This window comes from Protopterus annectens, chromosome 8.part0, assembly GCF_019279795.1.
Source record: "Protopterus annectens isolate FY-2018-M chromosome 8.part0, PAN1.0, whole genome shotgun sequence".
NCBI classification, from domain to species: Eukaryota; Metazoa; Chordata; order Ceratodontiformes; family Protopteridae; genus Protopterus; species Protopterus annectens.
The window spans coordinates 1,380,665,699-1,380,680,525 of NC_056741.1; the positions used below are offsets into that span (position 1 = coordinate 1,380,665,699).

Sequence of the window (14,827 nt, forward strand, 5' to 3'; positions counted from 1 at the left end):
TGTGGAAGCCACTGTTCCTAGTAATCTTAGAATTATTTTTGCTTTCACTTTGGTCTTGGGAAGGAAGTGAAGTATCTGCTGTCCGAGTGGTACAACTCTCTCTGTTGGAAGACATACTACCATGGAGGAGGTGTCTAGATCTGCGCCTATAAATGTAATATGTTGACAGGGCAACAAGGCAGATCTTTGAAAATTTACAGTAATACCCAGCTGATCGCAAATGCCCAAAGTTAGATCAATGACTTGTAGGAGTAGAAGCTTGGTGGTGGCAGATATGAGACAGTCATCTAGACAGGGAAACAATTGGAATCCTAGACTCCTCAGGTGAGCCGTGACTACTGCCATACATTTGTTGAACACTCTGGGAGCTGTAGTGAGACTAAAGGGAAGAACTCTGAACTGGTAATGGCTGGCTCCCAGCCGGAAGCGCAAGTACCTTCTTGATGTCCTGTACATTTTTATGTGGCAGTAAGCATCTTGAAGGTCTATCGAGCACATTCAAGCGTCTTTCCCTGAAAAGGGAAGTATAGACTGCAGTGTCATCATTCGGAACTTTGACTTCTTGACAGATTTGTTTAACTTGCTTAGGTCTAATATGGGCCTCCAGTCCCCTATTCTTTTTGGCATCAAAAAGAATCTTGAGTAAGTCCCGAATCCTATTTAGTCTGCATGGACTTCTTGGATGATTTTTGTGCAGCAACTTTTGAATCTCTATAGTTGCTTGTTCCCTTAAATTGGGTGGAACATCTGGGATTGATTTGGTCTGTGGAACAGGGTTGGAAAAAGGGATGGAGTATCCTTTGGATATTATATTTAGTACCCATTTGTCTGTTGTGATATTTTGCCAGGCTTCTAGGTACATTGATAAACGTCCCCCCCGAATGCCTCCAGAGTAGAGCAGTTGGGCCTCCTTTCAGGAGCGCTGATAAGGGCGTCTGTGAAAGGAATCATGGTCACCCTGGCTCTGCGGGCCCCCTCTGCCTCTGAGGCGGCATCTACCATTATTGCCTCCACCTCTGCCCCCGTGCATCCTGGAAAACTCTCTGGGTCTTTTGAACCACATCTTTCCATTCTTCTGGCCTTTAGGATAAGATCCTGAAGATACAGAAAAATGTACTCCAACGGCAGGGAGAGTTTTTTCTTCTTGCTCGCACTGGGTTAGAGTGGCTCTTACTTTGGGTACAAAGAGTGAGGAACAACCAAAGGGGGTGTTAGTAAAGGTAGATCTAAAGGGCTCTGCAAAATTGCACAAGCACATCCAGGAGCATCTCCTAAGGGAAACTCTGGAACCCGCTGCACTGCTCGGTCCATCTGCTGCGTAGGATACAAGCCTCATGGAGGAGTTGACAATGGAATTTAAGGTGGACAGCTGGGAGGAAACCTTCTCATTCACCCCCACAGCTAATGAATCTTGTAGAGTATCTCCTTTCAGGAGATCTGTTTGTAGCCTTGTAAAGTGGGATAAGTAGTTCAGTGATCGCAGTGAGAAAGTCGGTGACGAAAAGACACGCTTCCCATATCTGTCCATCATTCCAGAGTCTTTGTTCAGAGGATGAACAGATGAGGAAGTCTCTGCAAGTTCCTTCTCGGTGGCTGCTGCCACCACCATAGCATCTACGGGTACCCCCCTTGGTTAGAAATTCCTTGCCCGAAGGAGCTAACAAAAATTTTTTGGCCTCTGAGGGACCGGTTCCCTAGTGTCAGGTGACTCCCATGCCTTTCGAATAACCAGGTCCATTAGCTCATCGAAAGGCAGACACACCCAGGAGGCTGAAGGCTAAGATCCGAAAGCCTTCAGGTACACTGACTCCTCATCAGAAGGGGTGGTTGTCCTGCCAGTCGCCTCTTTGCTTTAGGATCTCTAGAATATCTGCAAATGAGATATCATCAAAGGACAACCATAGGGACCCTTCCAACTCATCGAGGTCAGTGTCTGAAGAGATGTACTCGTCTGGGGAGTCAACATGCTTCCTCTTACAGGTTCTCTTCCGAGGTGGCTCCTCAGAAGGATATTCTGGGGAGGCATTGGATGAGAAGGGTTCGCCCACTGGGGGATTCTGAGGCTCTGGATCTCTGCTGTCCTGTAGAATGGGTGGTGCCGAGACAGTAGCCGGTGCCTTAGGGGGATGAGTACTAGTATCCTTCTGTGGTGCTGAATGGGTAGACAACACACTCCTCATCAGCTCAAAGGCAGACCCTGCTGGCTCCCGAGACTCCCATGGCTCCGAGGAGACAGAGGAAGGCATCGGAACCAGAGATCAGACCCGAGGCCGATGTGGGAGCTGAGCTAACCCAGGCCGATGCTCCGAGGGGTAGACTCTGCACTGAAAAAGATTGGGGCAGAGAATCCCCCCGGGGTTGACCAGGGAATCCCGGCTCCCAGACTCCCCGGAAGGCACAGAGAAAGTCGGAGCAGATGTCGGCTCCGTGAACACCGAAGGGGGTCCTGGATCCAATGGATCCACAGTACGCGGTACCAAGCACCCTGGCTCTGAAGGACCAGCTTGGCTCGGAGAAGGAACAACAGTGAATACAGTAGGCTCGGAGAACAAATGGGTGGGAGCCGAGAATAATTTAGTCAGCGCCGGCAACTTAAGCAGTCTGCGTACCACCCGTTCTACATCATCATCTGATAAGCTCCTGGTGGACCTGGAAAATATGGATGGAGAGCAAGACCCATGAAGGATTGGAGATCTCAACGTCAGAGAACCCGGCGACATATCTATGGACCAGCTCTGAGTGGAGGTATCTTGCGGCTCCGAGGGCTTTGGAGCCGAAGTACCAGGCCTGTCAACCAAAATGACTGCCGACAGCTCTGAGGACTGTGGAGCTGAGGAAGTAGTGACCTTGGAGATTTTTGGAAGTTTGACTGGCGGCTCCGACTGAGCCGATGTTGCGGGTGAATGTCTTTTCTGAGACTTTTCCTTTTTAGAGGAAGGAGAAGAAGAAGAGGAAGAAGAACTATAGATGGTTTCCTCAAAAGTCGGCTTTAAGAGCCCTTTCAGAATCAATTTTTTCTTCTTTCCTGAAGTACTCTAGCACTGAAAGAGTGACAAAAGGTGCAGTCTTCTTGGAGATGAATGGCACCAAGGCAATAAACACATATAGCATGCCCATCTGTGATGGACATTTTTTGTGAGCACTTCTGACATTTTTTAAAGCTTGAAGACTTATGTTCTCTCTCTTTTGCGTCTTTGGACATATTTAAAGTAAGACCCCCAAAGGCGACAGCAACAACAAGAAGAAAAAATTTAGCTAAAGACTGATGAAGAGCTAAAGCTACACCAAAAAGTTACTACGGGACAAACGCAAGGAAAGACAACCAGGGCAAGAAAATAAAACCTCTAAATCAAGTGGTTCTATTTTCTAAACAAGACAGTAATATACTACAAGACCTCTAACTTAAACGGGAGAATAGCTCTCTAATTTAAACGAGCTATAAAGAAACTAGCAGACAAAATAACCACTACAGGGATATCAAAAGGGCTTACAATGCAACGGCAAAAGCTGTGCTAAAGGGGAAAAAACTGTCACTACCTAACAGAGAGCAGCAAGGAGGCACAACTAGTTAACTATAATAAGAAATAGGCTATCTATAAGCAAATATAACAATTTGAGAAAAAGGTAATAGAAAATTTGTCAGAACTTAGCCATGGCCAAGATGAGCGCATCCAACCTCGTAAAGAAGCAAACGAGATCTGGAGAATTACACTACTGCATTGTGGGATACTTTCTTGCCACGAGCCAGGTTTGAGACTTTCAGCTATGTATTTGGCCGAGTCGGAACTAAGGATTGGCTCCAAACCCATCAATGTAAGAATGAAGGCGAGATAGGACAACATAACATCTGCTGTATAATCATTTAGTCAAGTTCAAAACTCAACATTAAGGACTTTAGTACACCAAGCGTGGCAACTGCTTAATTTAATTAAAAGGCACTGTGGCACAGTGGCTAGTGTTGTCACCTCTCAGCAAGAGGCTGCCCGGTTTGATTCTCAGCTAGGGTTCCTTCTATGTGGAGTCTGCATGTCATCCCTGTGTTCATATGGGCTTCATCCAGGTGCTCCGGTTTCCTCCCACATTCCAAATATACGCAGTAGGTGGACTGGACACTCTAAATTGGCCACAGGTGTGAGTGTGTGGTGTGGAAGAACCACCTCAGCAGGGCTAGCCACCCAGCAGTGTAATCCTTGGATCTAGATGAGTGTCACTGTTGAAGTGGCACTCCCAACCCCATGTGCAAAAATGGGGAAAAAGGGGTTGTGGGTGGGTGGATGGATGGATTTACTGAAGTCCATATTGCCTAGATGTTGTTAATAAGTACAATAAGGCAGTCATAGTAATTATGCCCACTTGAAAAGCCATGCTGTTGCTTACCAAAAAGAGCCCAAGCTTCCCAAGATGATGTTGTTAATTGGACAGGTACTGCTACTTTCAGGATCTAGGAAAATGTAAGGTGACTCTGTATGCATTAATTTATGGTGTGTGTGTTTTTGGATATGGAATTGACTGTTGCTTTTCATCACACAAACTGGCATTTAATTTCATAACTGTGTTCTCTACCATGTCTCCCCAGCTATTGCCAATATTTCCTCTCTATAAACTAAAAAGATCAAACTTGAGGCCGGCTCTCCTGCTTCTGATTATGAATCATATCTTTGTGTAAAAAAAAAAAAAAAATAAAAAATAGCTAATCTTCCCTCAGTAGCCCTGTTTAGCCTGTTTAGTGTTGCAGTGGCTCTAGAGTGTATACCCCATATTTTTATTTTTTTTTATAAACTTACTCCCATCAGACCATCAGTGCATGGATTTGTCACTACATGCAGATGATCTGCTTCTCTGTAGATCCTCTAAAAATTTTGATCACCTTCAAACATTTCCTTCAGGATATATTTCATGACATCTGCATTTGATTCTGCAACCACAAACCTCATAGTAAAATCCTGTTAAATCAAAACCAGGATTTTCTGGATCACTAAGGTTTGCCAACACCTCATGTTAAGCAACATTCATCTTAGTGATTTCACCATTCATGACAAAGTACAGTTGTGCAAGATCTCACCATAACAGTAGATATCCTTCTCTTCACAGTTGAAGTATTCTTTACAACAGGGATTCCCTGCCAAGAGCAGCACAACATCTGGCCAGTATACAAAAGCCTTTAGGTTGTAAAGGGTACACTGTATATCACATGTATGCTCCCCATGCATGGCATAGAGTATAAAGGTAATGTCCGGATGTACCACCCTCAGAACTGAAAAGCCCCAGTAGGAATGACAGTCCAAGAATACTATCAGGTAACCAACACATCCAGAAGGAAAAAGGACCAGGGGGAGGAGGGAGAGAGCGAATACTGCTACAGTGAAAAGAAGGACTTCTATTGTTATGGTAAGATCTTACACAACTGTATCACTGCTGCAATTTTCTTTACAATAGGGAGAGTGCAATAGCTAAGAAAGAAGACTGGGAGGAGTAAGGGCCAGCAGAGAGCTCTGCCATGAAGATTGGCCCTGGCAAAGCCAGCTCTGGCCCTAGAGAATACATCCAACTTAAACTGCTTGGCAAAGGTATGTACAGAAGTCCGGGTAGCTGCCTCAGGAACAGAGTTAGGATATAAACCTTTGACAAAAACACCAGAAGAAGCCAACAGCCCTAGCAGAATGAGCCTTATCAGAAGGAAGGAATAGCAAAAGTAAATGGCTTTAGATAGCCAAGAAGAAATGGTTTGTTTGGAAACAGACAAACCCACAGACCTAGGATGAAAAGTGACAAAAAGCGGTTCAGATTTATGAAAAGCTTTAGTCTTATTCAAATAATATCAGAGTTGTCTATGCAAATCCAAGGTGTGCAAAACCTTCTCACTAGCACACTGCTGAGAAGTGAAAAAGTGGGTAAATGAATAGACTGAGTCAACTCATTAACCACCTTGGACATAAAAGGATTAATATCAAGGGACACCCTTGTCCTTATGGAAAACTAAAAAAGGAGAATCAGTCATAAGGGCTTGCAGCTCAGGCACCCATCTGGCAGAAGTAAGAACAGTCTTCCAAGAACAATGCTGTAAGGAAGCTGAAGCAGCAGGCTCAAAAAGGAGCCTTAGTCAATTTTTTCCAAAACAAAATTAAGGTCCCAGGAAGGAGGGATAGGCTTCCCGGGAGGCCTAATGTGAAGCACACCTCACACAAATAAGACAAAACCAAATGAACATCCACAGAAAGTGTATCCAAGTTACGAGAAAGCCACCAAACAGGAAAACCTCTTCCATTTTGATAAGTAAGATTTTCTAAAAGTGGGTTTCTAGGCCTTCTGCAGGACTCAAGGCACATCCTCAGAAAAAAAGGTGTCGATAGGGAATCAAAACCCTACTGCCCACAGTGTCAGCTGAACAGTGGACAGTTGGGGATGGATGCCAGATCGCTTGTCTTGTGTGAGTAAGTCCACCCTGTGAGGTAACTTGTGATGACTGCTTTTGGCAAGATGCAGAAGAAGTGGGAGCATCCTGTTTTATCTTGAGCAGGATGTTCAGAATGACACGAAGGGCAGAGAAGGCATAAAAAAAATCCCTTCCAAGAAAATGAGAGGGCACCCCCCCTTACAGGCCAAAGGGCATGGGACTCTGACACAAAACAGAAGAAGCTGTCTGTTCAGAAGGGAGACAAATATGTCTGCTTGAGGAGTACCCCACTGGTGGACAATGTCCAGAAACACCTCTGTGAAGCACCCACTAGTGGAATTGTGTTATGGACCTGCTCAGAGAATCTCCTACTATTTTCTGATCTGAGGTAATGTAAATGAAGGGTCATGTGATACTGGACAGCCAGTTCCCAAACCTGAAGTGCTAACCTGCACAGAAAATAAGACTGCCCCCCCTTGCTTGTTGATATACCACATCACTGTGGTACTGTCCATGAGAATCTTGAGGGGGGGCCCTGGAAAGAAAAGAGTGAAAAGCCTGAAGAGCCAGAAGAAAAGCTCTCATTTCCTTGACATTGATACGGTCTTTCTTTTGTTGAAGAGACCAAAGGTCCTGCACCTTCAGAGAGCAAAAAGAGGCCCCCATCCCACATCCAAGGCATCTGTGAAAAGTTCCTGAGAGGGAATTGGAGGTTGAAAAGGAAGCCCTGGGTTGAGAGACAACTGGTGAATCCACCAATGAAGTTCCAGCTTGAGGCATGGAAGAAGAGACACTAGAAAATCTGAAGGATGGGAATGCTGAAACCAAACTGACTTTAGAAACCAGTGGAGCTTGGCCAGAGGCAACATAGGAATGGTGGAAGTCATGATACCCAGAACCCTCAGAAATTCTCTGGCTGTGACTGAAGCCAGACGAAGAAGGGATTGAAAGAAAACTATTACAGTTAAGGCCTTGGAAGGAGACAGGGATGCCAGCACTGGAACAATTTGGATCCTGTATCCCAGGAAAAACATGATCCTAAGAAGTCAGGAATGACTTTTGGAAATTTACAGTAAACCCCAGCCTTTTGCAGGATAGAAACAGCAAAGTGTAGATGCTGAAGTAAAGTCTCTGGAAAGGAGGCCTGAATAAGTAGGTCATCCAGGTAAGGAAAGACCTGCATCCTCCTTAACCTGCAGAAAGCAATCACAGGAGGAGGCATTTGGTGAAGACCCTTGGGGCAGTAAAGAGACCAAAGGGCAAAGCACAGTACAGAAAATGCCAGGAAGCAATAAGAAAAGTAAAAATTTCCTGAAAAGGGGATGAATAGGAATGTGTAGATAAGCATCCTTAAGAGCCAGGGGAAACTAAAAAAAAAAAAAGCCTGAGGAAGTAGCACAGGAAGCAAGATTTGAAGGGACAGCATCCAAAAGGAAGTGACTTTCAAAAAGTAATTTAAATGAGACAGATTCAGAATGGGTCTCCAGGTGTCTTCTTTCCTGGGGACCAAGAACATTCTGGAGAGAAACGCCTTCCCCCACTGAGGAGTTGGAACTTTCTGAATAGTTTCTAGAGCCAATAGTCCTGAAACACTTCTGGAAAAAAGGACAGCTGTCCCTGAGGAGGCTGAGAAATGCCCAAAAGGGGGGGGGAGGGGATTTCCAAACCACCTAATAACCGTGGCAAATTACAGAAAGTACCCAGGAGCCTTGGGTGATCTTAAGCCAGATAAGATGGCCAGAAAAGCCAGATAGAAGAGAAAGACAGAGAGAGAGAGGAATATTACTGAGAAGAACAAGGCAAGGGTAGTCAGACAGCACCTGGTTTATCAGGAAAAGGAGGCTTCTGAGCAGGAGTTTGGGTAGCCTCAGCAGAAGTAACCCTTCTAACTAGAAGACGAACGAGCGTTCAGACCGATGATTGAAGATGGCTTTTGGACTGGCAGCAAAGAAGTTCTAAAGATGGTACATCTGAACATCACCTTTATGCCCTATGCCATGTGTGGGGAGCATACATGTGATGTACAGTGGTACTCTTTGCAACCTAAAGGCTTTTGTATACTGGCTGAATGTTGGGCTGTCCTTGGCAGGGATCCCTATTGTAAAGGATACTTCAACAGTGATGTGGAAGGACATCTTATGCAAACACTTGCAGGATGTACTTGACGCAATCTGACAGTTAAAGTAACTGCTGACATAGCTACCATAACAGTTTTTCAACAAACAAACCTAAACAGAATTATCAACCTTCTATCCACTGACCTCAGTCTACTGCCAGACAGAATCTTATTAATAAGCAATAATACTCTCTACAATTGATAACACCAGCAGACTCCTAAAACAATAATAGAATGCAAAAAATCTTAAAACAAAAATGTGATGTTCCGTTAACACCTTTAGATAACAAGGTACACCACTGCAACTGTCTCTTGAGTAACACTCTTCCAATCAAGCTACGAGCAGCTCTGTCCTCTACTACTATTTGCAAAATGTTGTTTCTAAATTTCTACCCATTTCTTCTTCATGTACTTAACTTCAACAAGAACTCTTACTTCCTAAACAATATGGACTCCGATAATGCTATCACCCTGCAAAGTTTATCCTTTAACTTACACATTACAGAAACGGCAATCTGGGAATACAACAAGAATTTTTACTCCATAGAAAATACAAATGTCGATAATGCTATCATATTGCAATGTTCATATTTTACCTGACTTATCAAAAAAGGGCTAACACATTATCTACAAGAGCATGCATCTTCCTTTCTCCAACAATTCACAACAGTTCCAAATTAAATACATTTAAAATTTCACAAAAATCCCACCTATTTCACACCATGCAATACAGATATTTTAACAAAGCACCACAGTGCCAATTAAACTTTCCATCCACTTAAACTACTGTAACTATTACTACCAACCCATTACTGAACCAAACTGCATGTACTTCACAATAACGTACCAACAGACTCCTTTTGTAAATAGCTTGCATAAATGACAATTACTGCACATATCTGAAAGTGGTGTCTATATTCCAACCATATGTGACTACATTTACTTATTTTTGTGTACACTGTATGCCATAGTCCTGGGTCATGGCTGAAAAAGATCACCAGGACATCCACCTGGTTATCAAATGTGTAAACAAAGACATAAACTATAATTTGGTTCCATTTCAGTATCTGACACAGCATAACAAAGAGAATCACTCCCATCACTAAATGAGGACGACCTCTGTTAGTTGGCGATATCCACAATCCTCTGCCTGATACTGGTCAGCCAATCTTGTATCTGTCTCAACAGCCTATCACCTTATTTTTCCTACCATGAAGTTAACACCCTAATGTTGTGTCTTTCGGCTTTTCCCGGTTAGGGGTCGCCACAGTGGAACTCCTGTCCGCTAATGATTGGTAGTTGATTTTTACGTGCCGAGTTACCAGCCCTGATGCACAACCTTCAATGAAGGTACACCCATTCACGCATGTCTCCATGCAGAAGACGCTCTAGCTGAGAATTGAACCGGACAGTGTCTTAATGTGAGGCGACAACACTACCGCAGCACCACCACCGCGGGTAAGTTAACACCCTAATGTCCATCTGTAATATCCCCCAGGACTTCCCTTGCCAACCTTGACAATGAAATGCATGGAACCAGAGTAGTTTAGGTTAAGCTGGTAAAATTTCTGTTGTGTGAATCTACATGCCCGCAGACAATCTGGAATTAGAACTTAATCAGCATACACCCCACATTCTTTCTTTACATTGTATTTCCTGTTCTTGGCACATATCCTTCCAGTCTACAAAGTAAGCCACTGTTCAACAGATCTGAACAATATAAAATTCAGTAAGAAAAATTGCTAGATAATGTACTCACCAAACTGGAAGTTTGTATAGTTTGGGCAGACATGGTAACAGGCACTAAGCAGACCCTCCATCATGAGGGCTGTACCCATTGCGTAGAACAGGCCAAAGTGCTTTGGTATACCACACTCCTGTGAAAATCCACAACAGAAAGTACATTACAAGGGCATTCTATGAAATCAGCACTAGTGAAACTCAAATCCATGTAACAGATAGTTTAACAACTTAAATGAGATTGTAAAAAGAATCTGAAAAAAATAAGACCCTCACCAGTGCATAATAGTCGCTCCGTATCAGTGCCCGTCTGTGTGTAATATCTTTCTGAAGGATAATGAGAAGGAAAAGAAGGCCCAGCATGACATAGCCAAGGTTGCTTAGGATGTTGTTAAAAGCACTGCAAGTAAAAGGACACCAACATTTTAAGTAATTCTTACTTACATTCAAAGACTGAATATAAAACCAGCTAACTTGCAATTTCAAATAAAACATAAAAATTACAAATTGGAATATTTTAACTTAAATCTGGTCCCCGTTGAATAAGAACACGATTTATCCTTGTATCACAAACACACATTTACAAGACCACCATAAGAAGTGTAAGCACTGGAAACTTTTACTGCATGGACGAAGGTGCCATTATGCAGATGGAAACAAGATTTTCTCAGCAGACTACGCTGGAAAATACCTACTGCAGACACCTGGAATTTCTTTTAGACTAAGAAAAGTACTGCCACAACTGAACTTCTCAATTTGCATTTTAGACTAAGAAAAGTACTGCTAGAACTAAACTTCTCAATTTGTATTTTTAAGTGTGTATACACGTCATGTCAATTAGGTGAATCCAGACTGTAGAAGCTCAGCTTACCAAGGGAGATTGCTCCATTTAGCAGTTCACTGAATTCAGCAATGTTACACTTGTATGATATGTACTTAAAGGCCATGGACTACCATATTATTTTTAACAATCATAGAGCTGGAGTAATTAAGTAAGGTGGTACTGAGAAGGGGGTTGACATCCCACAAAAAGAATGCATACAAGTTTAACAGCGCTGAATTTGATGAAATGAATTTCAGGAGTTTGTCTCAGTGAACTATGATCAGCAGTTTTGGCTTCAGTTTTTCAGAATGGACCTTGCAGACATTAATTTTCTTGAAATAGCTTAAGAGGAAAAACATGCACTTATTGAGGATGTCATTGTATTACAACATACAATCAGCTTCTGTCTTATTTACACAGAGAATGTTTAAGACTAATCAATATAAATAAAACAGCATGTAATGTTAAAATGTATATGCATCTGCTAGACTGCTGTCATTTTCCACTTGGATACATGGGCAAACAAATGCCTCATCAACTTCCCACACTTTATAATAGTACTGATTATGGTCAGACTTTTGCAGTTACACTACAGTAAAAAGAATTACATGGGGATATAAAACAATGTAAACTCTCTGGTTAAAATCTTTGTCTGTCCACTGTGTAAATCTACAATATTAAAATATATACACAGATGACCTATATCCAGAACCAGCCATACCAAAAAGCAAACTAGACAGCTGCCTAGTGTGCCATTCACCTAAAGACATTTTTTCAATGTTTATAAAACCTGTGCTCAAAGAGGTCTCAACTGAGTTGGCACATGGGGCAGGATGTTCTACACCAAACCTGAACACTCAGTCTTTATGTATTCAAAAGTCTGAAATGGAGAGTATACCACATTTCTGTCAACCACCAAGCAACAAGGGTCCAAACAGCTTTCAATACCACATGGAATAGCCATTACTGCCAGACAGACACAACTGTAGCACGCTGCTCATACTCCTATGAGCCGCATCAGAATCCTACAGTGACCTTGCAGACGGCATCTACCTAGCTACAATAAAGCACATTCCAACGCTTTCATTAATGTACCTTTTGTATTCCTAACAGTAAAATGAATACTTACTTGAATTTAAATGGGTAAAATACTAATCTAAATGAATCCCTTTCATTGCTGCCCAAAAGCCAATACAACAAAAATCAATAAATAAATAAAAATACATGGATATAACATATAAACGTGTAACACACACACGCAGAAAGCAAGATATAGTGAGTTACAAACTTAAGAGGTTGAACAAACCACTGCACTACAATAACAGTAATACCACAATACAGTTTAAAAAACAGCAGTAAATGACATTAATTAATTGAGATGACTATAAGTAAGAACTTACACCACTACACTCAAATCTTTCAAGTGATTTTTCATTATTTTTTGAAAAAATGGAAAGGACAGAACTCAAGCTAGGAACAATCACAGAAACCCCCAAGATACTAAAATCTTACAGGAAGGGGCTAACAGACTAATGCCTGGTACCAAAGTCACTGCTTTAAAATCATTGCCAAGAAATGCATAGTAGTACCTTTTGGGAAGCTGGCCACCCAGGAAAACTACCTCACTGATAAAACACCCCTAAAATTAGACAGAGTAGTGAGGGATTTGGAGACTCGTGTAGATTCGACCGACATATGTCCAAGGTGGGGAGAATATCATTTTATGTCACTCAATTTATAAGTAAAGGCATGGCATCTAGGTTCACGGAAGTCATCCTGCTACTGCACTCAGACCTCATCAGACCCATCATCGAGTACATTGCTCCCTTCACTATGTACCTCACCAGGCACATGCAACAAATGGAACATCCACAGAGGTTCTTCACAAAAAGAAGACAGGCTGTAAACACAATGTCCTATGCAGACTGTCTCAACTCATTCTACAGACTGCTGAGAGGTGATTAATGCCTGACATACAAGGAAACCTTGGACCCTACTCTGATGGACCTTTTGTATACCCCCAAAAACAGCACCAACACTACTAGATCTAAGGATTTCAACTGTGCTTGCGACTTAAATAGGACATGTTGGAGGGACAGGCATGTATCTCAGATACCCCCCCCCTCTGGAACAGGCTTTCCATCCACGATAACCAGAGACCTTCCCTAACCATATTCACAAGGGCCACCTGGACTAATGGATGGTAAATTGGAAATTCATCCCGGGTTGGACAGAGGTAGTCATTAAATCATGCCCAAACTAACATTCACCCCTAAAACAACCTCTAAGGCACAATAAATTGTGGGATATACTTCTGCTGCATGGTTAGTTTTATAAAGGCCCCAGTGGTTGTTAGCCTTGATGAAATGGCAACCTGCTTACATACACAATTCTTTTAACGTATTACTAGTTATACATTTCTCTGAATTATTACCAAGCAATACTTATTAAGAAGAGCGTTTCATCACTTGCCGTAGCCATTAACTTTTCTACTCTATAAGATGAATTTCAGTGTTAGCAGCTTGGTTTACTGCTAATTTGTTATGAGTGCGCACACACAAACTGAAATGTCTCTTTTTGTAAAAATTAACGCAGCTTATTTTCTATGCTTCACTGGACTGATAATCTTTCCTTTTTTAAAGCTTTCTCTTTATCAACATTTTAAGTACGATTGTTGAGGGCAGACTGCTAAAACTATGGAAAAGCAATAGCCTTCAACAAAACAGCAGGTTTCAAACCATAGTTTTCCGATTTAATCTGAAAACACTACAGCAAGCCTTTCAAACATTTCTTCAGACCTAAAAGTATGTTTCTTTTTGGAGACAAGCTTCTGCAATCCCCATTTATTCTCATATAAAGCAAGACCATCTTTCACCATAATAGTGGCAACTGTCAACTGATCCCTTTGTTGCAGTCACCATATGACCAGGCATGGACACCCTCTCAAGTTTAGGTTTTCATTTTAACTGCTTTGGCCTGTAATGATTTGACAACAAAACCAGAAACATTTTCTTGGATACAGTAGATACTGCTACCCATGTATCGATCTCCACATTTTTTTCATCATTTATCAAAACAGCTGATATAAATAACACTTTTTCTCTGTCTACTGTTAGAAAATGAAAACAATGGAATTGTACTTCATTCTAACAAACATTCTTCTGATTTTTTTAAATTGGGACTCCATTTCATATGGCATGCTTGTTTTGTACGTTCCAACTTCCCACCTTTAAGGCTTGAAATTTATGTACTGTGGCAGCAGGTATCACATGCTTTAATTGATGAATTACTCTGTGACTGCCACTTCCATACTCAAATCAACTTCAAAAGCTCTTGGAAATGTTACATTCAGATAATGACTTCCTCTGCCAAACCTCACAGCAAATCATAGAATATACCAGGTAACAGGGCACAGAGGCCTTATAAGCCTTGCCAGTACCCACCATTACACCTCATCTCCTTTCAAGGAGCAACAGGCCAGTCATACCAGGCCTGTATTTGTGGACAATGGTCCAGATGTCTAACTCCTTTCTGAAGAAACAGTGTATCACTTTGCTTAATCTGGAGTGGAAGTCTGTTCCACAGAAGAAGTAAGTGTTGCGTGGTTAATCTGTCCCTCCACTGTGTTTTTTGCCCCATGTTTGCTAAGGATGCACATGGGTTACATGGGTCATATTCCTCTACCAATTTGCCATCCACCTAACTACATATGGGTCAGTCTGGAGCTCATTTAGCTTACTTACCAAGCTAGTAT

General features: G+C 42.2%; 1 protein-coding gene across 1 annotated transcript in view; it reads right to left on the minus strand.

Annotated features, from left to right (window-relative positions):
* SIDT2 (SID1 transmembrane family member 2) overlaps positions 1-14,827 on the minus strand; it is a 1,446,738-nt gene that overhangs the window by 398,645 nt on the left and 1,033,266 nt on the right. Inside the window, exons 23-24 of the mRNA XM_044080965.1 lie at positions 10,527-10,650; positions 10,270-10,387 (exon numbers count right to left, since the gene is read on the minus strand). Of these exons, the coding sequence (XP_043936900.1) occupies positions 10,270-10,387; positions 10,527-10,650 (242 nt within the window). The remainder of the gene's footprint in view (positions 1-10,269; positions 10,388-10,526; positions 10,651-14,827) is intronic.